General features: G+C 53.0%; 10 protein-coding genes across 10 annotated transcripts; 4 read left to right on the forward strand and 6 right to left on the reverse strand.

Annotated features, from left to right (window-relative positions):
- Positions 1-119: 119 nt before the first annotated feature.
- LAESUDRAFT_641593 (uncharacterized protein) lies at positions 120-431 on the reverse strand (the record flags this gene model as incomplete). The annotated part of the gene is made up of 2 exons (XM_040903672.1): positions 120-233; positions 276-431. Coding segments are annotated over 2 exons (270 nt in total), but the record flags the coding sequence as incomplete, so codon positions are not given.
- Positions 432-561: 130 nt separating this feature from the next.
- LAESUDRAFT_754425 (uncharacterized protein) lies at positions 562-4,217 on the reverse strand (the record flags this gene model as incomplete). Its single annotated transcript, XM_040911884.1, has 3 exons — positions 562-2,376; positions 2,953-3,676; positions 4,207-4,217. The coding sequence occupies 3 exons, from the start codon at positions 4,215-4,217 to the stop codon at positions 562-564; spliced, it is 2,550 nt and encodes an 849-aa protein (XP_040769520.1).
- A 1,019-nt stretch (positions 4,218-5,236) lies between these two features.
- On the reverse strand, positions 5,237-5,413 carry LAESUDRAFT_719809 (uncharacterized protein; the record flags this gene model as incomplete). Its single annotated transcript, XM_040907696.1, has 1 exon — positions 5,237-5,413. A coding segment is annotated over one exon (177 nt), but the record flags the coding sequence as incomplete, so codon positions are not given.
- Positions 5,414-5,932: 519 nt separating this feature from the next.
- Positions 5,933-6,771, forward strand: LAESUDRAFT_754426 (uncharacterized protein; the record flags this gene model as incomplete). The annotated part of the gene is made up of 4 exons (XM_040911885.1): positions 5,933-5,985; positions 6,057-6,139; positions 6,190-6,245; positions 6,295-6,771. The coding sequence occupies 4 exons, from the start codon at positions 5,933-5,935 to the stop codon at positions 6,769-6,771; spliced, it is 669 nt and encodes a 222-aa protein (XP_040769522.1).
- Positions 6,772-7,979: 1,208 nt separating this feature from the next.
- On the forward strand, positions 7,980-9,565 carry LAESUDRAFT_733810 (uncharacterized protein; the record flags this gene model as incomplete). The annotated part of the gene is made up of 8 exons (XM_040910448.1): positions 7,980-8,210; positions 8,297-8,418; positions 8,476-8,558; positions 8,634-8,754; positions 8,870-8,913; positions 8,995-9,019; positions 9,133-9,402; positions 9,463-9,565. The coding sequence occupies 8 exons, from the start codon at positions 7,980-7,982 to the stop codon at positions 9,563-9,565; spliced, it is 999 nt and encodes a 332-aa protein (XP_040769523.1).
- A 485-nt stretch (positions 9,566-10,050) lies between these two features.
- Positions 10,051-11,375, reverse strand: LAESUDRAFT_670011 (Ser/Thr protein phosphatase protein). Its single transcript, XM_040905423.1, has 3 exons — positions 10,939-11,375; positions 10,871-10,890; positions 10,051-10,815 (listed from the first exon to the last, which is right to left on the reverse strand). Exons 1-3 carry the CDS (start codon positions 11,150-11,152, stop codon positions 10,249-10,251), a joined length of 801 nt encoding a protein of 266 aa, XP_040769524.1. The 5' UTR covers positions 11,153-11,375; the 3' UTR covers positions 10,051-10,248.
- A 283-nt stretch (positions 11,376-11,658) lies between these two features.
- LAESUDRAFT_710418 (uncharacterized protein) lies at positions 11,659-12,491 on the forward strand (the record flags this gene model as incomplete). Its single annotated transcript, XM_040906764.1, has 2 exons — positions 11,659-11,859; positions 11,904-12,491. The coding sequence occupies 2 exons, from the start codon at positions 11,659-11,661 to the stop codon at positions 12,489-12,491; spliced, it is 789 nt and encodes a 262-aa protein (XP_040769525.1).
- Positions 12,492-13,179: 688 nt separating this feature from the next.
- On the forward strand, positions 13,180-13,982 carry LAESUDRAFT_710419 (uncharacterized protein; the record flags this gene model as incomplete). Its single annotated transcript, XM_040906765.1, has 4 exons — positions 13,180-13,347; positions 13,401-13,442; positions 13,493-13,735; positions 13,815-13,982. 4 exons carry the CDS (start codon positions 13,180-13,182, stop codon positions 13,980-13,982), a joined length of 621 nt encoding a protein of 206 aa, XP_040769526.1.
- Positions 13,983-14,782: 800 nt separating this feature from the next.
- LAESUDRAFT_746680 (uncharacterized protein) lies at positions 14,783-15,711 on the reverse strand. The gene is made up of 5 exons (XM_040911427.1): positions 15,610-15,711; positions 15,215-15,287; positions 15,144-15,163; positions 14,864-15,090; positions 14,783-14,809 (listed from the first exon to the last, which is right to left on the reverse strand). Exons 1-4 carry the CDS (start codon positions 15,652-15,654, stop codon positions 15,007-15,009), a joined length of 222 nt encoding a protein of 73 aa, XP_040769527.1. The 5' UTR covers positions 15,655-15,711; the 3' UTR covers positions 14,783-14,809; positions 14,864-15,006.
- A 1,943-nt stretch (positions 15,712-17,654) lies between these two features.
- On the reverse strand, positions 17,655-19,468 carry LAESUDRAFT_618092 (uncharacterized protein; the record flags this gene model as incomplete). Its single annotated transcript, XM_040903238.1, is given in 5 exon segments — positions 17,655-17,810; positions 18,494-18,518; positions 18,530-18,675; positions 18,764-18,869; positions 19,005-19,468. Coding segments are annotated over 5 exon segments (897 nt in total), but the record flags the coding sequence as incomplete, so codon positions are not given.
- Positions 19,469-21,972: the final 2,504 nt, after the last annotated feature.

Consider the following 21,972-nt stretch of genomic DNA (forward strand, 5'->3'; position numbering starts at 1 on the left):
TGTGAGAAAGCACACGTGGTTCTGAACGTTCTAGCAGGGAACACTTCATAACACTGAGGTTGCGATAGAAGGTTGACTTCTTCTTCACATACTTTGACTCGTTGCTTCCTCGTGTGTCTGCATCTTGAGAACGTGACCTCTCTATGTTCCCAGTCAACTCGGGGGTTATGTTCTTGTAAGAACTTCATGCCGAGGATCATTGACATGCGTCCAAGGTTTGTGACGAGCAAACTCTCGGTTGATCGGTGCCCCCCGATTAAGATGCTTGTGACTACACGATGAGTAATTGCGCCACCCTTGTTGGGACTGGTGTCTGCGTTGAGGATTCTGATTTCGTGGTTTAGAGGTATCATCTTAAACCCGTGTTTCTCGGCGAATCTCTGATCGATATAGCAAGAGAATGCTCCAGAATCCAGTAAGGCCGTTGCCATGATACGAATTTTATCGGCAATTCGATCGAATGTTTAGAAAAATCCGCGGATGCAATATATATGTGGTCGCTAGGTACATTCGTTCTCACAGTACTAATACAATTGTCCTGAAGTGTGACACCAGACTCGTCTACACTTCGTACTGAAAATCCTCTGAGAAATCGTCTATCTCGATGATTCTCGCATTGGTGTCCTTAACTGTTGATGCCGATATAGTTGACTCCGTGTCCACACTGTGCGCCTTTGCCTTGCCCTTGCCTTTACTGGATGGTGGTGTAGTCGACGTTGTGCTCATCCCGCGAAGTGCAGCAATTGCTTGCTCCAATGCCGCAATTTGAGCTGATGAGCCCGCGCTACTTTCTTCTTCCACCTGTCGCACGTTCGTCGCCTTGCCCTTCCCTTTTCCTTGCCCTTGCTTCGGGGCGGATCGTGTCTGAAACTGCTTGCCCTTGTATTCTGGCTTGGGGAAGGGGCACCGCTTTCCTCGTTCATAGGTGTGCTTTCCGCAGAACAAACATAGTTTGTTTGCCAGCCATCTGTCCTGTTCCAGGGATAGTTCATGTGCGATTCGTGTGCTTGTGTCCATTGCATTAGGGTCCTTGGGAGCGGTCACCTTGGTCGTCATGGTCTGTCCTGTAGGCTTGTTGCCTGAGATTTGTTGGAGATGTTTGATTTCGATCTCCAGGCAGAACTCGAGATAGTCCATCCAGGTGGTTGGAATCTTCGAGGGGTCCAGAGTCTCCGTTACTGACATGACCGTCTGAATGTGGATCGACCGTTGTTCCCTGATTTTGACAATTAGGTCTTCGTCAGAGTATCCTGATTCGAAGGCGTAAGCCCTGAAATTCTCTGCGAAGGCGATCATTGTCTTGTGACGAATTGCACAGTGTGCATCTAGCAGGGACTGTGCCGTGCGCTTGGGGTCAAGCATCTTGTATGCCATCTCCAGTTTCCTGGTGTATTCTGCCCATGTGCCAACGTCTTGTCCGGAGGCGAGCTTGATTGTGTACTCTTTCATGTATAGAGCGGCTCCTCCTTCTAGATGTGCGTTGGCCTGCCGAATTTTGTCCTTGTCATCAGTGAAGTGATTGTAATCGAGCCAGATGAGGAGGTTCGTGAACCAAGTCTCGAAATTTTCCGATGATTTCCTTCCCGAGTATTTGGGTGGATCGGGGAGCTTAATTCGGCGGGGTGATTGGCTGGATTGATTGGCCGGTTGTTGGATACCTTGGGGAGGCGCGTTGATAATGGCATTATTGAGTCGGGACTCTAAGCCAACGATGTAGGTGGTGGTCTTTTCCTGAGCCTCCTTCAGGGCGACCATGTTGCCGTAAAGGGCGTCCATCTGACCCTTTATCTCATTTTTGTAGTCTTCGAAGTCCTTGCGAATTGCTTGGGCTTCGAGTGTCAGACTGTTGTTTGCCTTGATGAGCCGTTCGTTGTCGGCGGAGAGGGTGCCGATCTGGGCTCTTGCGGTTTTTAGCTGGTCTCGTATTTCTACTGCCATTATTCCGACGTGAATTCGAGCCAGTACTTCATCTTCCAATGAGGCCACAGTGCGCTCGTGACGCTCATCCATCTTTTGACGTAAGGCTTCATATGAGCTTACAACGTCTCTCATGACGAATGATCGTACCACGTTCATTACCCATTCCTTAACGTCGTTTGGGATGGTGTTGGGTGCGGCGGCATTGGCGGCTTCTTCGATGGTTGTGTAAGGAACTCCCTGCCATTCCCAAGTCTGAGGTGTGGAGAATGCTGGCAGGGTGGTGGGCGACGGGTTTCTGACTACTCCCGACACCTTGGGTGTGCTGCTGTTATGGGGTTCTTCCGCAGGGGCAGCTGGTCCTGCTTCAGATGATGTGGAGGGGGCGTTACTCCTCCATGGGTCAGAAGGTTCACTGGCAGTATGTCCTCCTGGGAACGCAACACCGCCAAGGTTGTACTGAGACATGGGAATCGATGTTGAAGATAATGGAAAAGAGGCGGCGGAGAGTGTGTTTGAAATGATGAGCTTTTTTACTGGAGCTGATTATTGGCTCCCAGTAAGCGTGCTAGTTCGATGACACGATTCCTTCGTGCTGCAGCTTCTTCTAGTCTTGTTGGGCGAGGGTGTCTTTGTTCTGAAAAGTCTCTGTACCAGTTTGTCCAGAAGAGTTCTTCGTCTTCTTGATACAACCGAGCAAGACGTTCCCAGTAAGCGTTTTCTATCCACTCGCGGACTGGATCGATTATCTCGATGTCTGTTTCAATGAGTCGAAAAGGTGTGTGCAGGGTGATTCGGCGTTCGATGTCAATCGGATAATGATAAAGTGGGATGGATCGCTTCTGATAGTAGGGGTTGATAGATGAAGTACCCTGTGCACACCAGATGATGATAGAGGTTGGTGATGTAGTGCTCGACCACGTAGTTTCTGAATACAAAGCCGACTTGATACCGGGGCATGAAACTGCTGACGGTAGTACAGGGATATTACTGGTCCTAGTATGGCCAGTAGCACGACTCCTTCTCGAACCTCACAATGTCTCTTCCTACGCGTTTCTGCTCCTTGTTGATTCCTCTGAATGAAATCTTCCCTAGTCCTACGCAAAGCTTGATAGCGATGCGTCTATCGACGAATGTGAAGTTGTCGCCTCGTCCAATCCTTTCGTTCAAGGCTCCTAGATGTCGCAGAATGCGATCGCGACACTGGATCTGTGCTTCCGTGAACTTGGCAGCGATGTGAGGCTGCTGCAAGACTTTGTAACGCTGGATAGTAGCATGTACAGTCAGCGCAATGTTGTCGGGAAGTGTGCCTTTGGGGTTCTCGTGGATCCCGTGAGAATGATAGTCCTGAGAAAGTGCGAAGGCGAGGACGGCAGTGGCGTCATTGTTAGACCACCAGTATGGTTTGTAAATGGGGACGGATGGGTCAGATGCATCTCTGGGGATTGCTTCGGCCCACGAGCTGACCTTAGAGTGAAGCTTCTGTAGGTCTGAGCAATAGTCGTCGGGCTTGGCTCGGAGTAGGTTGCTTGCCGTTAGACGAAGAGTGCGACAGGGATCGCGTTGGTAAGGGTGGTAGCGTCCGTTGGGCGAAACGATACCGTTGTGCACTTGCGGCGCTTTACCGGTCGATGCAGCGCTGTTCCTTTTGAAGGAAGGGAGCGGCTTAGGTGGTAGAGGCGACGTGGAGTGGTATGAAGGAAGTGGTGTGGAAAAAGCCCTGCCCTGGGCGTATGTATCTCTGGGTGAAAATGTGCGGCTACCAGTGTTAGACACTTGGTAGGGGCGTAAAAGGTCAGTCTTATTCTAATATCACAGCACGCCGATGACAAAGATAGACAACCAAAATAAGGAGTCCCCTTGAGGGTCTCCTGGCTGATAGCCTACAGTGACGAGCTGTGGCGATACGACGTGCCCACTGACAAGGCCGAGTCGCTAGTCGCAAGGTAAGACTTACTGACGAGGCAAGGGGCGCTATCACAAATGAGGATGATACTAGATATATAGCACACTGAGAGTGTCTGGTAAGACCCCTCTGTGATGGTAGTGGAGGACGAAGGAGAATAAGACTGAGGTCTCCTCCTCGTCTCGCTGGTCCTTATATACATGATTGCTATGCTACTGTACAGTTGGCTGCCTAATAATAACCCATGGAGACGGAGCTCCTCTTGAGCACGCAATATGGTGTCATGACGATTGCGACATATGACACCATGCCGAGGAGTTCGGTGTCACGTGACAATGCCGAGAGAGATCCGAAGGTCATGTGACTAGATGCCTTTATCTTACACCGCAGACATGAAGCGATTTGCGCATGTGGCAAATGCTTAGCAAATGTCGACAGGTTTTTTGCCTTTGTGATCTCAATTTGCTACGGTTCCTTCCCACATTCCGTATTAAGTATTTGCATATAATATGTTGGAGGCAGAAATTTAATATCATATATTTAAGAAATGACACCATTTTCAAACTCACCAAATACATTTAGAATTTGAGCGCTGTTGAATGTAATCATACATTTTTGAATTACAAACTATGACATGTATAAAATATCCAGTAGCAGATGAAGGTGTGATTATGCCTACACTCTACTTCCCTACTGAAGTCATTCTAGCCAAGATTACTAGAATGAAAGTCATTCACCGTAATTACACCTTCATCTGCTACTGGATATTTTATACATGTCATAGTTTGAAATTCAAAATGTATGATTACATTCAACAGCGCTCAAATTTCAAATGTATTTGGTGAGTTTGAAAATGGTGTCATTTCTTAAATATATGATATTAAATTTCTGCCTCCAACATATTATATGCAAATACTTAATACGGAATGTGGGAAGGAACCGTAGCAAATTGAGATCACAAAGGCAAAAAACCTGTCGACATTTGCTAAGCATTTGCCACATGCGCAAATCGCTTCATGTCTGTGGTGTTATCTCTCATTAGGTCACGTGGCTTCTTGTGCGACGAGAAATGATGAAAATAATATGCTTCTAATAGCATCGGCTCCCATAATGACTTGTCAGGTAAAAACTGTGACACTGAGCTTGTAAACAATGGAGAAGCAAACCTAACATACAAATTTGAGATAGCTTGGTAGAGGTCACCAAGCTAAGAGACTATGATACTCAACGTTAAAAGCATGAACAGAAAGCAGTTGATGGGTGGTAATCAGCTATTGCATACAGTTATTCTGAGGACATAGAAGCTCAAGTAAGCCTGCCAAGCTCTCACATCAATGTGTGTGAGCCACATGCAGAATCATGCCAGACACATCTGCGTACTATATATGAGGACCATATTGAGGAACTTCTTGCACACTGCACATCACGCCAAATATCCACGGCAGGATATTGCAGGAATATCCTGAATTTTCTGGCGATATCCTTCAAGGATATTGCCAGGATTTTTAAAAGGATATCGCCAGGATTTAACGGAAATCCATGCAATGTTTTGGCAATATCCAGCCAGATATCCTTGCAATGTACGTTCATGGATATTGCTCTGTTCTTCGTGGCTCGCTCCCGGTACCCTACGGCATGCATATATCCACATTAAAAATCACAAAATCATATATTATTGTCTCCTGAGGCTACTACATGCTAGAGGGTCTTATATGGTACAGTAGCATATGCAATACTCATTAAAGAGACACACAGCCTGTGCTCTGGATCACTGATGTGCATAAGTGCGCTTCAGCAGAGCCAGAGCGCGATAACTGGAAAGTCAAAGATACCTGCATGCGAGAACATCATTAACAAGTTCTCTATATGGGTGAAAACGGCGCACGCACCGTGTGACTAGCTCAAGACGCAGACCCCACAAGCGGAGGTTCTGCGTCGACCGCCGGCATCATCGATTGCTACTACAATGACATCAGTCGGATGAGCATACAATCATAGTAAAGAAGCATACCATAGCCAAACGTTGAAGCACCGAACAAGGCCATGGTGTTGTAATATCCTAGCATGTAGTCAGCTTGGACATCACAAATGATGATGACGATATTACCTATGTATGGTTATGCTCAGGTGCCACTCGGTGCTGACATTGTTCACGATTCTGAGTAAGTAAATTGAGTTCAAACACTGCGATGATGTACCCTCACTGATAACACTAGATCAACGAGTCGCGCAGCTCTCGAGATGCTCTACAGGAGAAGATGGACACTTTGTTCGTGGAGAAGCAGCACCTGGAAGAGCTCATATCACATGCTCGGAGTGAGCTCCATCGGAAACCGACGCAGAGCTCAGGGCGTGTGCCGATGCAGAAGCCAAGGTGGAGGCATTGCAGGCGAAGAAGCTGGCTGCGGAGCTCGCATTCGAAGTTAGTCAAGGAGCTTGAGGCGAGAATTGACTAGGAACGCACTTCTAAGCTCAATATCGAAGACTTGTTACGAACCACTCAAGCCGACAAACTTCCACTCGACGGAGCACATGCGCAAGCTCTCTCCGATGTCCAGAAGAAGACTGCCGAGGTAATCGCAGAGCGCGAGCACTATGCTAGACTGGAGAAGGAACTTCGCACGATGAAGGGAAAGCACCGAGAGTTGCCTGCGTCGCAGTCAAACAGTCAGACAGAGCTTGAAGCCAAGATCGCTGCTGAGCATGATGCTCGAGTCCAACTCAAGGAAGAATGCGAGCATCTCCTGGCGAAGAAGCGGAATCTCGAGATTACGCGCTCGAACACCAAGACGGAGCTCCACGAAAATATTTCTGTAGCAGCTGCAGAGCACGCTCGCTTGGAAGAGGCGCTCGATAGCAAGGTCGCCGAGGTCGCCGAGGAGTGCAGTGCACGTGCCGAGCAAGAGCAGGCACCAGATACAGGCCGAGTTGAAAGCGAAGAATATTGAAGCCGGCGCTGGGCACGAAGCGCACTTGAAACCGGGGAACGAGATCCAGCAGCTGTAGGCGGAGGTGCAAGAGGTGGAGATTTGCATTTGCGGAGCATTCAGGAACCTGAGGCGCAGGAGGACGAATGCAACTTGGTTCTATATGCACAGTGTAGACAGGTTGGGACCTGGAAGGCAGGATCAACAAGGGCAGTGAGGAACACTAGGCCCAATGGAAAGAGAGGAGAGAGGAGAGAGGAAGGGGTCGAGCACTATATATGCGGTCGATATTGACAATATTGGCAGCTGTTAGCTGAAGTACATGGAGAAGACTGCGACGCGCGCCGATCACGTGAGCGTATCTTGCCTTATCCTGTCCAGAAAATCGCCAGAATATTCACCTCAAAAGATATTTCCAGGATATTGCCGGGACATTCCAACTTTCCTGGCAATATCCCCCCAGGATATTTTGAGTCAACACGCAGTGGCATGAATTCACGATTGCAGATCTAGGTTTTCATGCATAATATTTTTCTCTCGACGTGTTACTTCTGGCCAACCTCCTGCCATATCTTCGAACATGTACATGACTTTGTCAAAGTAGGTTCTTACACTAACCAATACAGATGCCTGGAGCATTGATATCAAAATATGATATGCGCCACAGATCGGGCCCGTGATGCAGACAACAATGAACACGCCGCTTGCATGAGAAGCGTCGTCTTGTGCACGGGACATTGAGGCGATAGCGCAGGCCATGAATAGATGCGATAGCGAGCGGAGGAAGCAAGCTGCAAAAGGCGATGCGAGGCAAGAATAGCGCATACTGCGGCTAGGGCCGTGGTGGCGCACCCACCACTGGCAGCGCCGGCTGCAGCGAAAGCTCGCCCCCTCCCGCTCCCAGCGAGCAAAAGAGAACAAGAAAACCGAAGAAAAAGCAAAGGCCACTCGAGCCTCGACGAGGAAAAAAAATTGAAAAGGACCGCCGAGAGAGAAACGGGGGACTGTTGCGAGGGCGCCTAGAGTCGTTCTTGTGCCCCGTCTCACCGTGAGCCGGATCAGGCAGCAGCTGGGAATATTGCACTTAGACTGTCCAGCTCTCTCGTCCCCGTCCGGATCCTTCTCGAGCTGTGCTCCTACCTCCTTCCTCCCATTCCAATCCATCCCACGCCGCGCACCCTCTTCCGCTCTACCATACGCTCGCTGTCACCGCCGCTGCCGACACCGCGATGGCCACGCTCAACCTGACTTTCCTTTTCCTCATGCTCTGCCCGTCCGCGTACGCGCTCACGCATGCCCAACTACACGCCCCCGAGCTCGAGCGCGCCGAGCTGCAGAACAACATCGAGAACTACGCCCGCGCTCGCGTACACCCGCCGCCGTCGCCGCTCACGCGCCGTGCGAGCATCCCCGCTGTCGGGTTCTACAACCCGACAGGTAACGGCGGGAGCTGGCTTACGGTGAGTGACGAACGTTTCGTGCAAAGCGTGTGTGCTGACGGTGGATACGATGTCCCGTTTACGCGTGCGGACTGTTTGGTCTGCAGAAAGTAGACGACACGTACCCGGCGGGACAAGGCGAGCCCATCAACGTAGTCATCTCGGCCGACTCGGAGGCAAGTGTGCTCGTTGACCAGGAGATTGACGGTGGGCTGCAGAACTACTTCAAGTGCGTTCGCGTAACGTCTCGTCCCTCCGCCAGCTCACTAAGTGCTTTCATCCACAGTGCATTTGGATACTCGACAGAATGTCTCGGGCAGCACCAGGGTTCGGATCAAGCAGCCAATTTGGGCGATGGGAATGGCTATGGTGCGTCTCGACTTCCCGTTTGAGCCATCTTCCCTCTCCTTCTGTGGTTCTGACGCAACCTCGTCACACGCACAGTGAATCAAACCGCAGAGATTCGGTGGGATTACGGCGATGCGGAGATTGGAACATGTAAGGAAACCATCGTTGGCGGGAGCCATTTTCGTTACTGGACGCAGGACGGAAGCGCGGCGGATAGGTATGTTGCATTTTGTTCTCATCTGCAATCCCACTCCCTACGCCTCTTGTCCCATTTGCGACCTTTTCCTCGTGCACTGTAAATTGCTGACGCTAAGTTACGTTGCGTTGTATAGCAAAGCCGTGTTCATGGCTGCTTCGTATGAGGAGCCAGAAACAGGTGAGTGCGCCCCCGACGTGCGACAGTGTTGTCCTGGTGCGCTCTTTCATGAATGCTGATTGTCTGCCTTGCTTCTCGTAGATAACCACAATATCGTTTTTAACGGGTAGGCGTATTATTACTACGCGTATCCTCGGCATATCACTCACAGCCATATCCCAGATACAACCTTGGACGGTACGCTCTTCTCCCTCTTCCCTCCTCTCATCGTTTCTAAAGGTACCCCAGCGACTGGCTCGTCGGCAACGTAACAAACCAGACCCACCTGATCTCCACGGGTAACGTGACCAACGGGACAACGTACAGCGGACAGACGTCGTTTGATGGGTACACTTACGCGACGACCGCGCAGTACCTGCGGGGATATATCCCGGACACCTCGTATGCAGTCAACCACAACGGGAGCGTCGCGAGCGCCACCGTGAATGCGACCGACGGGTTCATCGCAGTGTTGACGGTCAAGGTCGTGGCGAGCCCGAAAGCAACGTCGTGAGTTACCCACTGTGGGGCAAAGGTCGGGAGTATGGGTGACTGATATTCGCGATATAGAGCCGCACTGAGATCATGGACGACGCCGGCGTGGTCCGTCTTCCCGCTCGTACTCGCCCTCTTCGTCAATATGCTCGCAACCTCAATATGGATCGGACTATAGAAGCCTCGCTGTTTAGATTTCGTTCGACTGCTATCACGACCTCACGACCTCACTCGCGTCTCGCGCCTTGCGCCGGGCTCTCTGAGCGTGCTCGGAGCGCCGCGCCAGGCGCGCGCCTTCCTGCCCAAGCGGAACCAATCTCACCATGGCGTCAAGTTAGACGCTGCATTTGTCGTCCCCATCTCACTGTACAGCACCACCCCGCTCGTTCACACATTCTTCCGTCGTATGCTTTTCTTTCTGTACATTTGAGGGATGCTGCTCGGTGCTACTCGTGATTATACTTACCCTTGCGCTCACAACACTTACAAGTGCTAGATTACAAACTATGTGTATACCCGGACTGTGATCGACAGGGCCGGCTTTCCTGTGCACAATTACTAATCGTTCCTTCTTCACTTGTTATGTGTGCCTCAAGCGACGTATGCTTAAGCTTGGCAGGCCGTCTGGCGATGCCTCGATCTGTACTAGATCTAAGGCCATTGGCCTCCGAGATGTCCGAGCATCCTCTTAAGTACACCAGTCGATCGGCTATTCTGAAATCTGCGCCACAGGGAAGCCAAATGTGTTGCATCTGTGAGTGTAGCTCTGCCTACAGAAAAGTCTGCTAAATACTTTGTCAGTCGCGTCGCGCTGTTCCGAAGTATCAAACGCTCCTTCCACGATCTTAATTTCTTCGATGCTCAGGGGATCATAACGACCTTCGATGGGTCATAGCCCTCCCCGCCCTTCCCATACCCGCGTTGGTTACTATACACGCGAATCCCGTTCCTCTCAAAGTCGCACGACCAGTGCGTGTGCCCGAAAGCCCACAGCTTCATCGCGCTCGCGTTCCAGCACACCTCGCCGGTGAGCTCCGTCGAGAACGCCGAGCTCATTGGCTGGCCCTCGAATTTCGGGTCGCTCGTGCCACTGATGGTCGGCGCGTGGTGTGTGAAGACGATGATTTTGCGCTCGGGGTCGGAAGAAGCGATCTCTTGGACTGTGGCGTTCAGCCAGGCAAGGTCGCCTTGATGCTGCGCTGTGAATGCAGAGGGGTCGAAGCCGTCGATGCGGCGAAAGTCCGTCAGTGCCCACGAGAGGATGTCGAGCTCTTCGGGGTTGAGCGCCGTCCAGAGCGTGCAGCCAAGGATAGTGAGCGTCGGCGAGACGTCGTAGCGCGTCCGGTTCAGGTATACAAATTTTCCGGGTACGGAAACGTCTGCCTTTACTTCTGCTGCGAAGGCCTTCAAACGAGCCTCTGATTCTGCCTGTGTGGCGATTAAGTTGAACGCGATAAACTCGACGCCACATGAAGTTACTCACGATAGTGGACCGGTACGGCTCTGTTTGAAGAATCAGTGACAACCTAATGATTCGCACGAGGCACGCACCGTGGTTGCCTGACAGGAAGAACACTGTCTTGAACAGCTTGAGCTGTATCTTCAGCCAGTCAAATAGTTCGTCCTGTATTGTCCATCCGATGTCCCCAAGCAACGCCAAGTGCTCGGCGCACACGGGGATATCGTAGGTGTAGAACTCTTCACCGCGAGGTGCACCGACGCGTTCAACCTCCAAGTGCAAGTCGCTCAGCACTTGAATCTGCATTATGGATGCGCAGCGACGCGATAGGGACGGACTGCCGAAGGGAAAGTAGTACTTGGGGGACTGATCCCTGGGAGATCACCAGAAACCGGCGCGTTTACGGGGGCATTTTATACGTCCTCGGTGATCCCATCAACCGAGACGCGGATCATCGAAAGGATAATGAGCACTGCGCACTGTGCGAAAGGCCTTTATGCGTTGCTGGAGCACACAAGACGGTGTGGCGCTCGAGGTGGTTCGTAGCGATATTTCGTGGTACACTTCGTGCCACAATTAGTACCTCTCCATTTTGGTCCCATTGTACCATCAACTCTGCGCCATCAAGGAAATGAATTACATAACAAAGGACCTTTGTGGACGGCTTTTGCGCGTCTAACGCACGTTCAAGTTGCAACCTGCGGCCTCGCCGGGATCCCACGCAGTACTTTGTCGCCTATAACTCTCTTGCAGAACCGATATTCTCGTATCCAATAATACGAATCTCCTCTCTTTCTTTTGTACATTCGTCGATGTTCACCACGTGTTGGGACGAGTCGAGGGCTGCCTGCATTCCAAAGGTCCAATGCAGCACCGTGCGTTTGACCCGCAACTTACCCTGGCCTATGGGCTATACAGCCGCCATTTCCAAAGTCCTAGACGATGCCTCCGTGCCTAATTTCATCTGGGGCGACGTTTTGAACGCGATTTGGGGCAGTGCTATCTTGCCAGTTGTACGCCGCTCCATATATGTGGTCCCTTTACTGATTCAACACAGTCTTTAGGATACATAGTTCCGCGCGACGCGCTGGAAACTGCAATATCTGCCATTGAGAAAGCAGGTCTACCCCGTTGTTCGTGCGAGGAGTCACTGCACCATGCACAACCTGATAACGTACTATCGCTCCCGGTGCACTTCTCAGTCCCCACATTCTGCGGAGTCGACCTCGTGTACCTCTGCACCCACGACCTATTTATCGACCTCATACCGCTCACGCCTCGCCATCCCAACCCAGCGGGACTGGAATGCATCCAAGCCAAGGTCAATTTCCGCAACCCGGACTTTCGCCTAGAGGGCGAAGAGGACGATATGCATGTTTTGAATGTGCTGACAGGGCCAAGTCTCAAGGCTCTACTTCTCCTCCTTGCCGCGCTCTCTCCAGACAACCGCCGCGGCTTCATTTTTACGTTTGAGTATACTTTATGGATGCTCCACCAGGACGGGAAGACGTTGGAGAACCCCAAATCACATAGCCTTGAGGGCTACTGGGTGTTCATGTGTAACGTGATGGACGGGATTCTTACGGATAGGGTTTTGGCTGTACAGCAAGTGGAGGCCGAATGGCGTGAGAAGCTAAGACTGTAATCCCATTCGGGCCTTCATAGTATGCAGAATCATTTGATCCTATGTCCTCGCTAGCGCGCTGTCATCTCGCGCTCGTCCATCCGTGTATCTGGAGGCGCCAGAAGGCTCTCGGTCATCGCAAACATACATTCTCCTTCGACGAGTCACTCAGGCCGAAAGGGTATGTCAATACACTCCGGCTCGCCACACTATTGGTACCATCTATCACAGAATCTGTTATGACTAACACTCGCGCCGTGACTCAGGTGCTCACACTATGGCGTAGTTCATTGTCGAGCTGTCAAGGTTGAATCATTTTGTCTCATTATGGCCCGCAGGTGAATACGGTACAGGAAGAACATTCTCCTCTTGTCTGCTTTTGGAAATTACTACGTTCCATCGAAACGACATCCACTTGCTAATATCAGGTCGACATGATGAATGCCCGCAATCCACATATCCTCGAGGCAGTCCTGTGGAGTGTCGACGATACCCTTCCAGGCACAACACTCCCTGTTGTGGGTTGTTCAGCTTTGTGGAAGTCGTACATGTGGTCCAGTCTGTGCGACTGCTGTTCGGTATCATCCTCGAACTAGTATATCTCCATATTAATCTCATGATACATTTGATGTGCACGGAGCAGCAGATGCATAAAAGCCACTGCTGAATTTCTCGCACTCGACACAGCAAGCCAACGCACACCTGCAAGATGTCGACTATTCCGCGCAACGGTCAATCACTCATTGACCATCGTCAGCTCCTATTGGAAGCCGCAGCGCAATTCTCTGCGTGGGTTCAGACCCAAGCCCCAGGTGCTGTCGTGATGCTTTGTGGCGGTCTCGCTTTGTCCCAGTACGGCAATGCAAGGACTACGCTGGTGAGAACCACCACCGCCACTCCCCGCCAATGCGCATCTGACATCACACGCAGGACGCGGATTATGTATGGACTTGCGTAGGGCTCGTCGCGCAGGTACAGGGCGTATCGTCGATACGAACGCGCTCAAAGACATTGCTGGGCAGGACGCTCGGTTGGTGGTCGGTCCGAAGATCTACTGGAAGCATCAGCCATCCGGCATGTACGTTCAAGTCGACTTCGTCGATGCGCATCTGTTCTGGGCACCGTTCGATGTCGAGCAGATGGTCGATCGTAGCTTGCCTCTGCCATCGCTCAACCTCCCTACGCTCCTCGTTGGAAAGCTCAAGTGCGCCCTAGAGCGCAACCAGGCGGACGTCAGAGAACGCAGGATGAAGCAAGCCAATGACGTGTCTGACCTAGACTTCACCGTGGCGCAGTGCATCATTCGTCGGATATCATCTCTCCCACCTCGGTAACACCCCGCAGCTGTGCCTCGCCACGATCAAGGAATTTGGCCGCCTCAGGCGAGACGTCCTGGCACCCAGTGGAATGGATTTGCAAGCCACCAGTTGGATAGTCAACTGGAGACAGTTGGTGGTGGTGGTGGTCAGCCGGCTGTCTGAGGAGTTCGTCAATGTGGCGACCTCGGCTTAGTAGGTCATTCGCGTCTCCAGGACACCAATTGAGTTCGCAGATATTCTTTCCCAGATCATTCGTACCTATTAGGAAGGGTTGTCTGCCCCAAGGTTATTAGCAGTTTTGCGTATGTTTTGTAAATTCTAGACATAGCCAACGGGTCGGAATAGTGTCTGTCATATAGTAGGAAAAAGTAATCTTGACTCGTTCACCCAAATCAGAGCTAATTCTTCCTGGAGACGGAATGTGTGCTTTGAGATATGCTAGTCAATTAATGCGCGCGAGGTAGCGGCTTACGCTCGAGCGCAAGACTCGTACCCAATCGCTAACCAATTACTAAGGGGAGGATGATCTTCGTAGGTCGAACCGTCGAAGCTGCATCCCAAGACTAGAGGGAAGGATTACTGAAGGGCTGATCCTGGGAGACTAGGGCACTTTAGATATACGTACTAAATAGATTTCTTTGATGGTACCTAGAATGGGACCAAAACGGAGAGGTAATTGCGGCATGAAGTGTATCAACGCAATCTGGGGACTGTCTTGTATGCTCTGGCAACGCATAAAGGCATTTCGCACAGCGCACAGTGCACGATCCGCCTTTCGGTTGATAGGATCACCGAAGACGTAACAAAGGATATATTTGGGACGTTTTTCCAACGCACGTTGCAACCTGGCTTAGCACGAAGTACTGCAGCTTCAGGATCCCCACGCAATTGTCGCTTTTACTCTCTTGCAGATCGTCTTACTCGATGTTCTCGTATCCAACGGTATGTATCTCATACCTTTCTCTTCTCTTTATTTTGCACATACGTCGATGTTCATCGCGTGTTGGGACGAGTCGAGGGCTGCGCGCATTCCAAAGGTGAAACGCAGCACCGTGCGTCTGACTCGTGACCTACCTTCAATGGCCTATGGGGTATACCGCCGCCGATTCGAAAGTCCCAGACAATGCCAGTGCCTCCGTGTCTCACTTCATTTGGAGCAACATTTTGAACGCGATTTAGGGCAGTGCTATCTTGCCAGTCGTACGCGTCTCCATATATCATGTGCCAACGTGGCGGCCGGGTATGGAAATGTCTGCCTCTACTTCTGCTGCGAAGGCCTTCAAACGAGCCTCCGATTCTGCCTGTGTGGCGGTCTAAGAAGGCCATAAACTTGACGCCACACGAAATTACTCACAATAATGGACCAGTACGGCTCTGTTTGAAGAGTCAATGACAGCAGCCTAATGATTCGCACGAGACACGCACCGTGGTTGCCTGACAGGAAGAACACTGTCTTGAACAGCGTGAGCTGTATCCTCAGCCAGTTAAACAGTTCGTGCTGTATTGTCCATCCGATGTCCCCAAGCAACGTCAGGTGCTCGGTGCACACGGGGATATCGTAGGTGTAGAACTCTTCACCAGGGAAACTCAAATTGGCTTGTGGCTCGAGAACCTCCTTTTTGACTTGTTCTCACTGGATCTGGCTTGTACAAGCAAATAAGCACACGATAAGAAGCTCCCAACTCGGATAAAAGTCCAAAACAAGGAGGTCCTGAGACTTTTTCGGGTTTACTGTCTTTTTTGGTGATGGCAAGCGGATAAAAGTATCATAAGCCGGATTTGAGTTTTCCTGTTGCTTCCCTGGCACGCGGTGCACCGACGCGTTCAACCTCCAAGTGCAAGTCGCTCAGCACCTGAATCTGCATTGTGGATACGCAGAGACGCGGCAAGGGCGGACTGACGAAGGGAAAATTTTACTGAAGGACTGATCACTGGGAGACACTAAGTACCGGCGCGTTTACGGGGGCGCATTTTATACGTTTTCAGTAATCCCATAAACCGATACGCGGATCATCGAAAAGATAATGAGCGCTGCGCACTGTGCGAAAGGCCTTTGTGCGTTGCCGAAGCAAACAAGACGGTCTAGAGGTAGTGTGGCGCTCGAGGTGGTTCGTAGCGAGAGCGGCGGCCCAATCATATTTCGTGGTACACTTCGTGCCACATTAATTACCCATTTTGGTCCCGTTGCACCATCAAATCTGTACCATCAAGGAAATTAATTATATAACAAAGGACCTTTGGGACGGTTTTTGCGCTTCTAATGCACGTTCAAGTTTCAACCTGCGGCCTCAGGATCCCCACGTGCACAGTTGTCGCTTATAACTCGAGTCTCAGTGCAGTGGGCCCGACATTCTCGTATGTAATAATACCATTCTCCCCTCTTTCTTTTGTACATTTGTCGATGTTCACCACGTGTTGGGACGAGTCTAGGGCTGCCTGCATTCCAAAGGTCCAAGGCAGCACCGTGCGTTTGACCCGCGACTTATCTTGGCGTTATGCAGTACGCCGCCGCCGTTTCGAAGGTTCTAGACGATACCTCCTGCCTAACTTCATCTGAGGGGCGACGTTTTGACGGTACCGGAAGAACATTCTCGTGTTATCTGTTTTTGGCAACTACTACGTTCGACATTTACTTGCTGATATCAGGTCGATATGGTGAATGCCGACAACCCATATATTCTCGAGGCAGTCCTCTGGTGCGTTTCCACGCCCAACACTCTCTATCGTAGTTAGCTCAGCTTTACGGAAGTCATACATGTGGTCCAGTCTTTGAGACCGTTGTTCCGTATTACCCTCGGACCGGTGTGTCTCCCTAATATTTATTTTCATCGTCGTGTCCGGCCCGGGCGTACCTCGGTTTGTGCGTCTTCCGCAGTCCCTTTGTTCTGCGGTGCATGTTCCGACAAATAAATCGGAGCAGCAGACGCATAAAAGCCACTGCTGAATTTCTCGCATTCGACACAGAAATTCAACGCACAGCTACTCCTTGACCATCGTCAGCTTTTTTTGGAAGCCGTAGCGCAATTCTCTGCATGGGTTCAGACCAAGCCCCAAATGCTGTCGTAAAGCTTTGTGGCAGTCTCGCCTTGTCCCGATGGTATGGCAACGCAAGGACAATACACAGACGAGCACCGCCGCCGCCGCCACTCCCTGCCAATGCGCATCTGACATCGCAACCACGCGGACTTTTTATGGACTTCGGCCGCTCATCGCACAGCCCCCAAGCGCGTTATGCCCGATCCCAGCGCACAAGGCGCATCGTGTATAGTAGCCATATGCGAGGTATCGATACAGTGAGTGAGGATGAGAACGTCTACCTATTGCTACAATTAAGCGTATCAAGCGAGCTAGCAGTTGCACGATCGAGAGCGCGACAAGTAAGTAACACAGAAAACGAGCGAATCAGCCGTTGACCCCGTGTAATCCCGATAGTAGTAAGTACCCTGTAGCAGCGGCAACAGCGCCAACATGCGCGAAAATTTGACATACCTCCGTGTCGTGAATGACGGACGGCGCGGTCTCTGTAAGCTAGAACGTTAAATAAGTATGAATATAGTGCATGCTGATATAGATGTGTGTGCGTGTGGAAGAGACTGGCGTGCGTGCGTGCGATCGTGTATATGCGTGCGTGCATCATTTTGCGGTTGCATAGTGTCGTTGAAAGATAATCAAGATGGAGCAGGGTGTGAGATCGACGCAGCGAACAGCCGCCTGCCATCCAACATTGATGACATACCGAAATTCATCCGCCCTTCTCCGGAGGCTCTTCGCCTGCGCCGCCCTCCGCAACTGCGGCTCTTCCTCCCTGCCACCTCTCCGTCGCAGGCGATGCCGCCATTTGCGGTGGAGGCGGCGGTGCCGGTCGATCCCACTCGTCCAGCAGCGCCTGACCCACCGACGGCTCTAGCTCCGTCCCATCGCGCGATACCTTCACCTCCCGATCGTGATTCCATGGGTTTCGCAGATGTCGCGTCCGATAGAACGGCAGCCTCTCGGTGCGGACCCATTGCACCTTGAACGGCTCGCCCCATGACTGACCGTCCTTCGTCTCGCCTCCTGCTCCTGCTCCACGGGTTGCCTCCCCCGCCTTCTCTTCAGCCGGCTTCTCCTCCTCCTCCGCCACCGTGTCCAGCGGCGTGTCTGACAATGAACCCAAGTCGAGCCGTCGCGCATGCTGATCTTCTCGCACTGAGAGGTCTGTCGGAGCCGACTTATGGCGCATATGTCGACTTGGGGCAGTAGGATCCAATTCGATCGCTGGTTGCGGCACCGGACCTACATTGTCAACTGACCGTCCACGACCCACCGGCGTCAATATCGTAAGTTGACGATGGGCGTCCTGCAATTCCGGTGGCGCCGACAGGTGCAGCCGCGCAAGAGCCTTAGTTTCCTCCGGCATAGCATCCTCGGCATCACGTCGTTGCGACGACTCTGGCGCGGCGGACGTGGACTGCGACTTCGGCTGGGACAACGGCAGCGATTTATCAGGCGAAACAGGCAGCGGGGACTCATAGCGCATCTCCTGCGGCGAGAGGATCATGTGTGTGTTCCTTCTTAACACGGGTGGACTTGAGCTTGCCGACGAGCGCGACATGCGGCGCTGCGGCGGCGAGTCGGTGCGCGACGCCCACGAGACGCGGTGCTCGCCACGACTGATTGGGCCGGCCATCCTAAAGATCGACGCAGACAGCATTAGCGGAAGACGTTGCCTGGTAACCTCTCCGCTATCCTCGCACTCACCTTGCGCATCCATAGAACTCGCCGCTCTTGTTTACCCCGAAGATCAGGTAGACCTCCTTACTCGTGCGGTACGCCTGATCGAGGGTGGCCTCGTTGTGGCGCTGCGTTGCCCATAGGCCCTTCTCTACACTTATGTCCAGGTCCTTCTAGAAGCACAGAAATAGGTTCCGTCAATGATTTGCAAACCATCACGCGCAACGTCGCCGTGCTCCGAGGCCATGGCGCCGGACTCACCTGCGTTAGCGACTTGAGGATAAAATAGCGTTTGGGAAAGTACTGCGTGAAGATGCTCGAGCTGGTGCTCGCATACGATCCCGATCCTGATCCCGAGTGCGAGCTGCTCGAGTGCGGCTGCGGTCGCGGCCGATGGGAGCGATGACCTTCCTCGTCGCTCGACAGACTCAAATTGGCATGGATCTGTGGAGGGTCGCTCGGCGAGCTCCCGGGTGTGATGGCGCGCTCCGACGACGTCGACGCAGATCGCGATTGATCGCCAAGCGCGAGAGCCTGTGCGCGCGCCTTGCGTTTCTGGCCCCTGATCCACCGCACATGCAAGCCCGCGCTGCGTTGGCCTCCAACGCCCGCCTTGAGATCATCGTCGCGCCCGCGGACGCGGCACACGAGGCGGGGGCAGCGCGGATCGTTCGGCCGCACTGGCTGGCCGTTGAAGTGCTGGATTGCCGCCAACAGTTTCGCCTCGCTTTGAAAATTGACGAACGCGCAGTTGGAACGCGAGATCAAGAAGATCGACAGCACGCCGGCCCACGCGTCCTCTGCGGCCGCCGAGGACGTCGAGCCTGGGGACGGCTCCTGGTTGAGAAAGCGCCAGAGCTCGTCGTGCGTCGCATCAGAAGGTACGTTTCCCACCCACATGACCCACTCCGAGCGCTGCGCAGGCGGATTGGCATTTTGTTGCCGGCGAGAGCGATCTGTCGCCGGTCGACTGCTCAACGCTGCTAGCGGGTCCACTGCTGGATAGTCCGTTGCTGAACCGTCCGTTTCTGAACAATCCGCTGCTGAACCGTCCGCTGCTGGAGAGTCTGCTTCTGAGAGATTCTGCCTCGATACAGCCGAGCTGAAAGATGGGAGTCGCCCTGGGGATTGTATTGGCGGTGGAGGGTCTCGTGCCGCAAGCGGCGGTGGTTGTGAAGGTGAGTACGACAGGGGCTGCTGACGCGGCGACATCGCGTAGAGAGGCGAAGGGACCGAGGACGGGCCTGGCTGTGGATACGCCTCCATCTCGGGCGGAATCATTCTGAACGACATCGGATATGCAGTTTGGAACGAGTCATACTGAGCGGACGAGTGCGCCGGCGGAAGAAACCACCAGGTGCCCTGGCTCGCCTCCTGCCCAGGCTCGGCCGCGTACGAATGAGGCCGGTATGGCGATGGCGCGAAGTGCGGCGCATATATGGAGGGGGAGGACGTGTACGATTGCTGTGGATACGGAAAAGGGGATGTAGGGTAGCGAAGGGGGCCATAAGTCGCCTGACCAACGTATGCTGGGGAGTGTGGGGAGGAATGCATCTGCAGAGGCGGACCAGAGCCCTGTGCAACCAAAGGAGAGTGCGGAGGCGGCGAGGCGTGTGCTGAAGACTGGGAGGGAGGGGAATGGGCTTGCGGTTGCGAGAACATGGCAGAGCGACCAGAGTTGTTGGGAAAGGAGTGACTGTGGCTGGACGAAGGGCTGTCTTCTTGAGGGTGTCCGGGATACCCTTGGTACACGGGCGTGGGCGGTTGCATCATGTGCACGAGCGCGTTTGCATTGTAGCGCAGGTGCTGATTTTGCGGAATGTGCATGCTCGTGTCTTGTGCATGCAGGCCGGGGTGGTGGGGGTAGGCGTACTGCGGCATGCTGGCAGGCTGCGGGGACATCGTGTATTGCCCGACAAAACCGGCACGCTGGCCGTACGAGAGAGAGGCAGGCGTGTACGCAGGGATGCCCCCAAATGGAGAAGACGCGGTCGCGGAGACGCTCTCTAAAGGGGGGAGAGAGGGGGAATATAGAGGGGCAGGCTGGGCGGGCGGAGCCTGGAACAGGTGCCGCGGTGGCTGCCGGTGAGAGGGGTTGGTGGAGGTCGAATGAGAGCGACCGCGGGAAGAAGGGCGTTTCTGTTCGGGCGAGGCTTGGGACCATGGTGGATCAGACATGCTCGACCTGCCTGCATTACTCGATATATAAATGGGAGGGGTGTACAGCTCGAGGAGCTCTTCTGGAGGGTTCTGGAAGGTGCCGGGTGAGCGAGCGGGCAGAGGCTGGCGCAGGTCATGCAATTCTGTGTGATCGACAATGGGAATTGAGGATCATGTTAGAGCAGGGAGAAGAGAAACGAGACGGATATTTACAGGGACCAGAGGAGGGCCGGAAAAATGGAACAAGGAGACTAGCAGTTTCGGTCAGACGGAGGCATGGCGAGACAAAAAAAAGTAGGTAGCCGGGGACGCGTGAGGAATATGAAAGCGGAGGACGCGGACTCTGTGGTCCGCACGACCAGCGAACGTACGCGAAATCACAACTGGCCGCGCGCGTGGGCGCTTTTCAAACTCCGGTCCAGTCCCCTTTTTTGGAATATGCACGTGGCGAAGTAAGATCAGGCTCACCTGAAGCCAATGCGGCAACTCGCGGGGGCGACGGCGCTGTGGGCGTGCTCGAGGGTCCTCCTGCGTGGCCACCCGCTGGCGCTGCGGTTCCGCCCTCGCTCCTCTGCGGCGACTTCGGCCGAGGTGTCTTGCTCCTGTCGAGAGACAAGTCGCGATTGTGTATGGCCCGCATCGTATGTGGCAGATGATAAGGTAGGGTTGGGATGGGCGTCGATGGGAGGAGAGAGATGGAGTCTTTATGCAAGTGAGTTTATCACTCGCGCGGACCTTTGAGGCAACGATGATGACCATACGCACAGGGCTATGTCACGGGAGGCCGAGTGCTCACTGGATATTTAGGCGCGACCTCGTCAAATTCTGAGGCAACCGCGTCAGTGGCTGTGCGTGCGCAGCATGACGTCATGTGCTTTGCAGGGAGGGAGGTTGAGTGGACGAGGGAGGTTGAGTGGACCGAAGGCGGCGCCCGCGGGGGCACTGCACTCGACGTGCTGGAGCAGGATGGCGTCCAGGTAGATCCCCCAGTGGATCATATCACCCTTTCAACCATCAGCCACCTCATGAACAACAATACTTACCCCGCCTTACACTCCATACACCCCCCAGATCCGTGACGCTCCCTATTAGCGGTCGCTCCACTGCGCTTGTGGCCCCACAACACACACAATGCTCCACAGATCCCATCGCCCACTCCCCCTTCATTCTCAGACTTGTGGTGCGTTGACATCGCCATTCGACCTGTATACGTTCGTCTAGCTTGCTGCGCAAGGAGCCGTCCACCAGGATCCGTGCACACGAGCACAGGCACAATCGTGAAAGAGAAGCGCAGACGCGGAAAACTTCTC

This window comes from Laetiporus sulphureus (assembly GCF_001632365.1).
Source record: "Laetiporus sulphureus 93-53 unplaced genomic scaffold LAESUscaffold_2, whole genome shotgun sequence".
NCBI lineage: Eukaryota > Fungi > Basidiomycota > Agaricomycetes > Polyporales > Laetiporaceae > Laetiporus > Laetiporus sulphureus.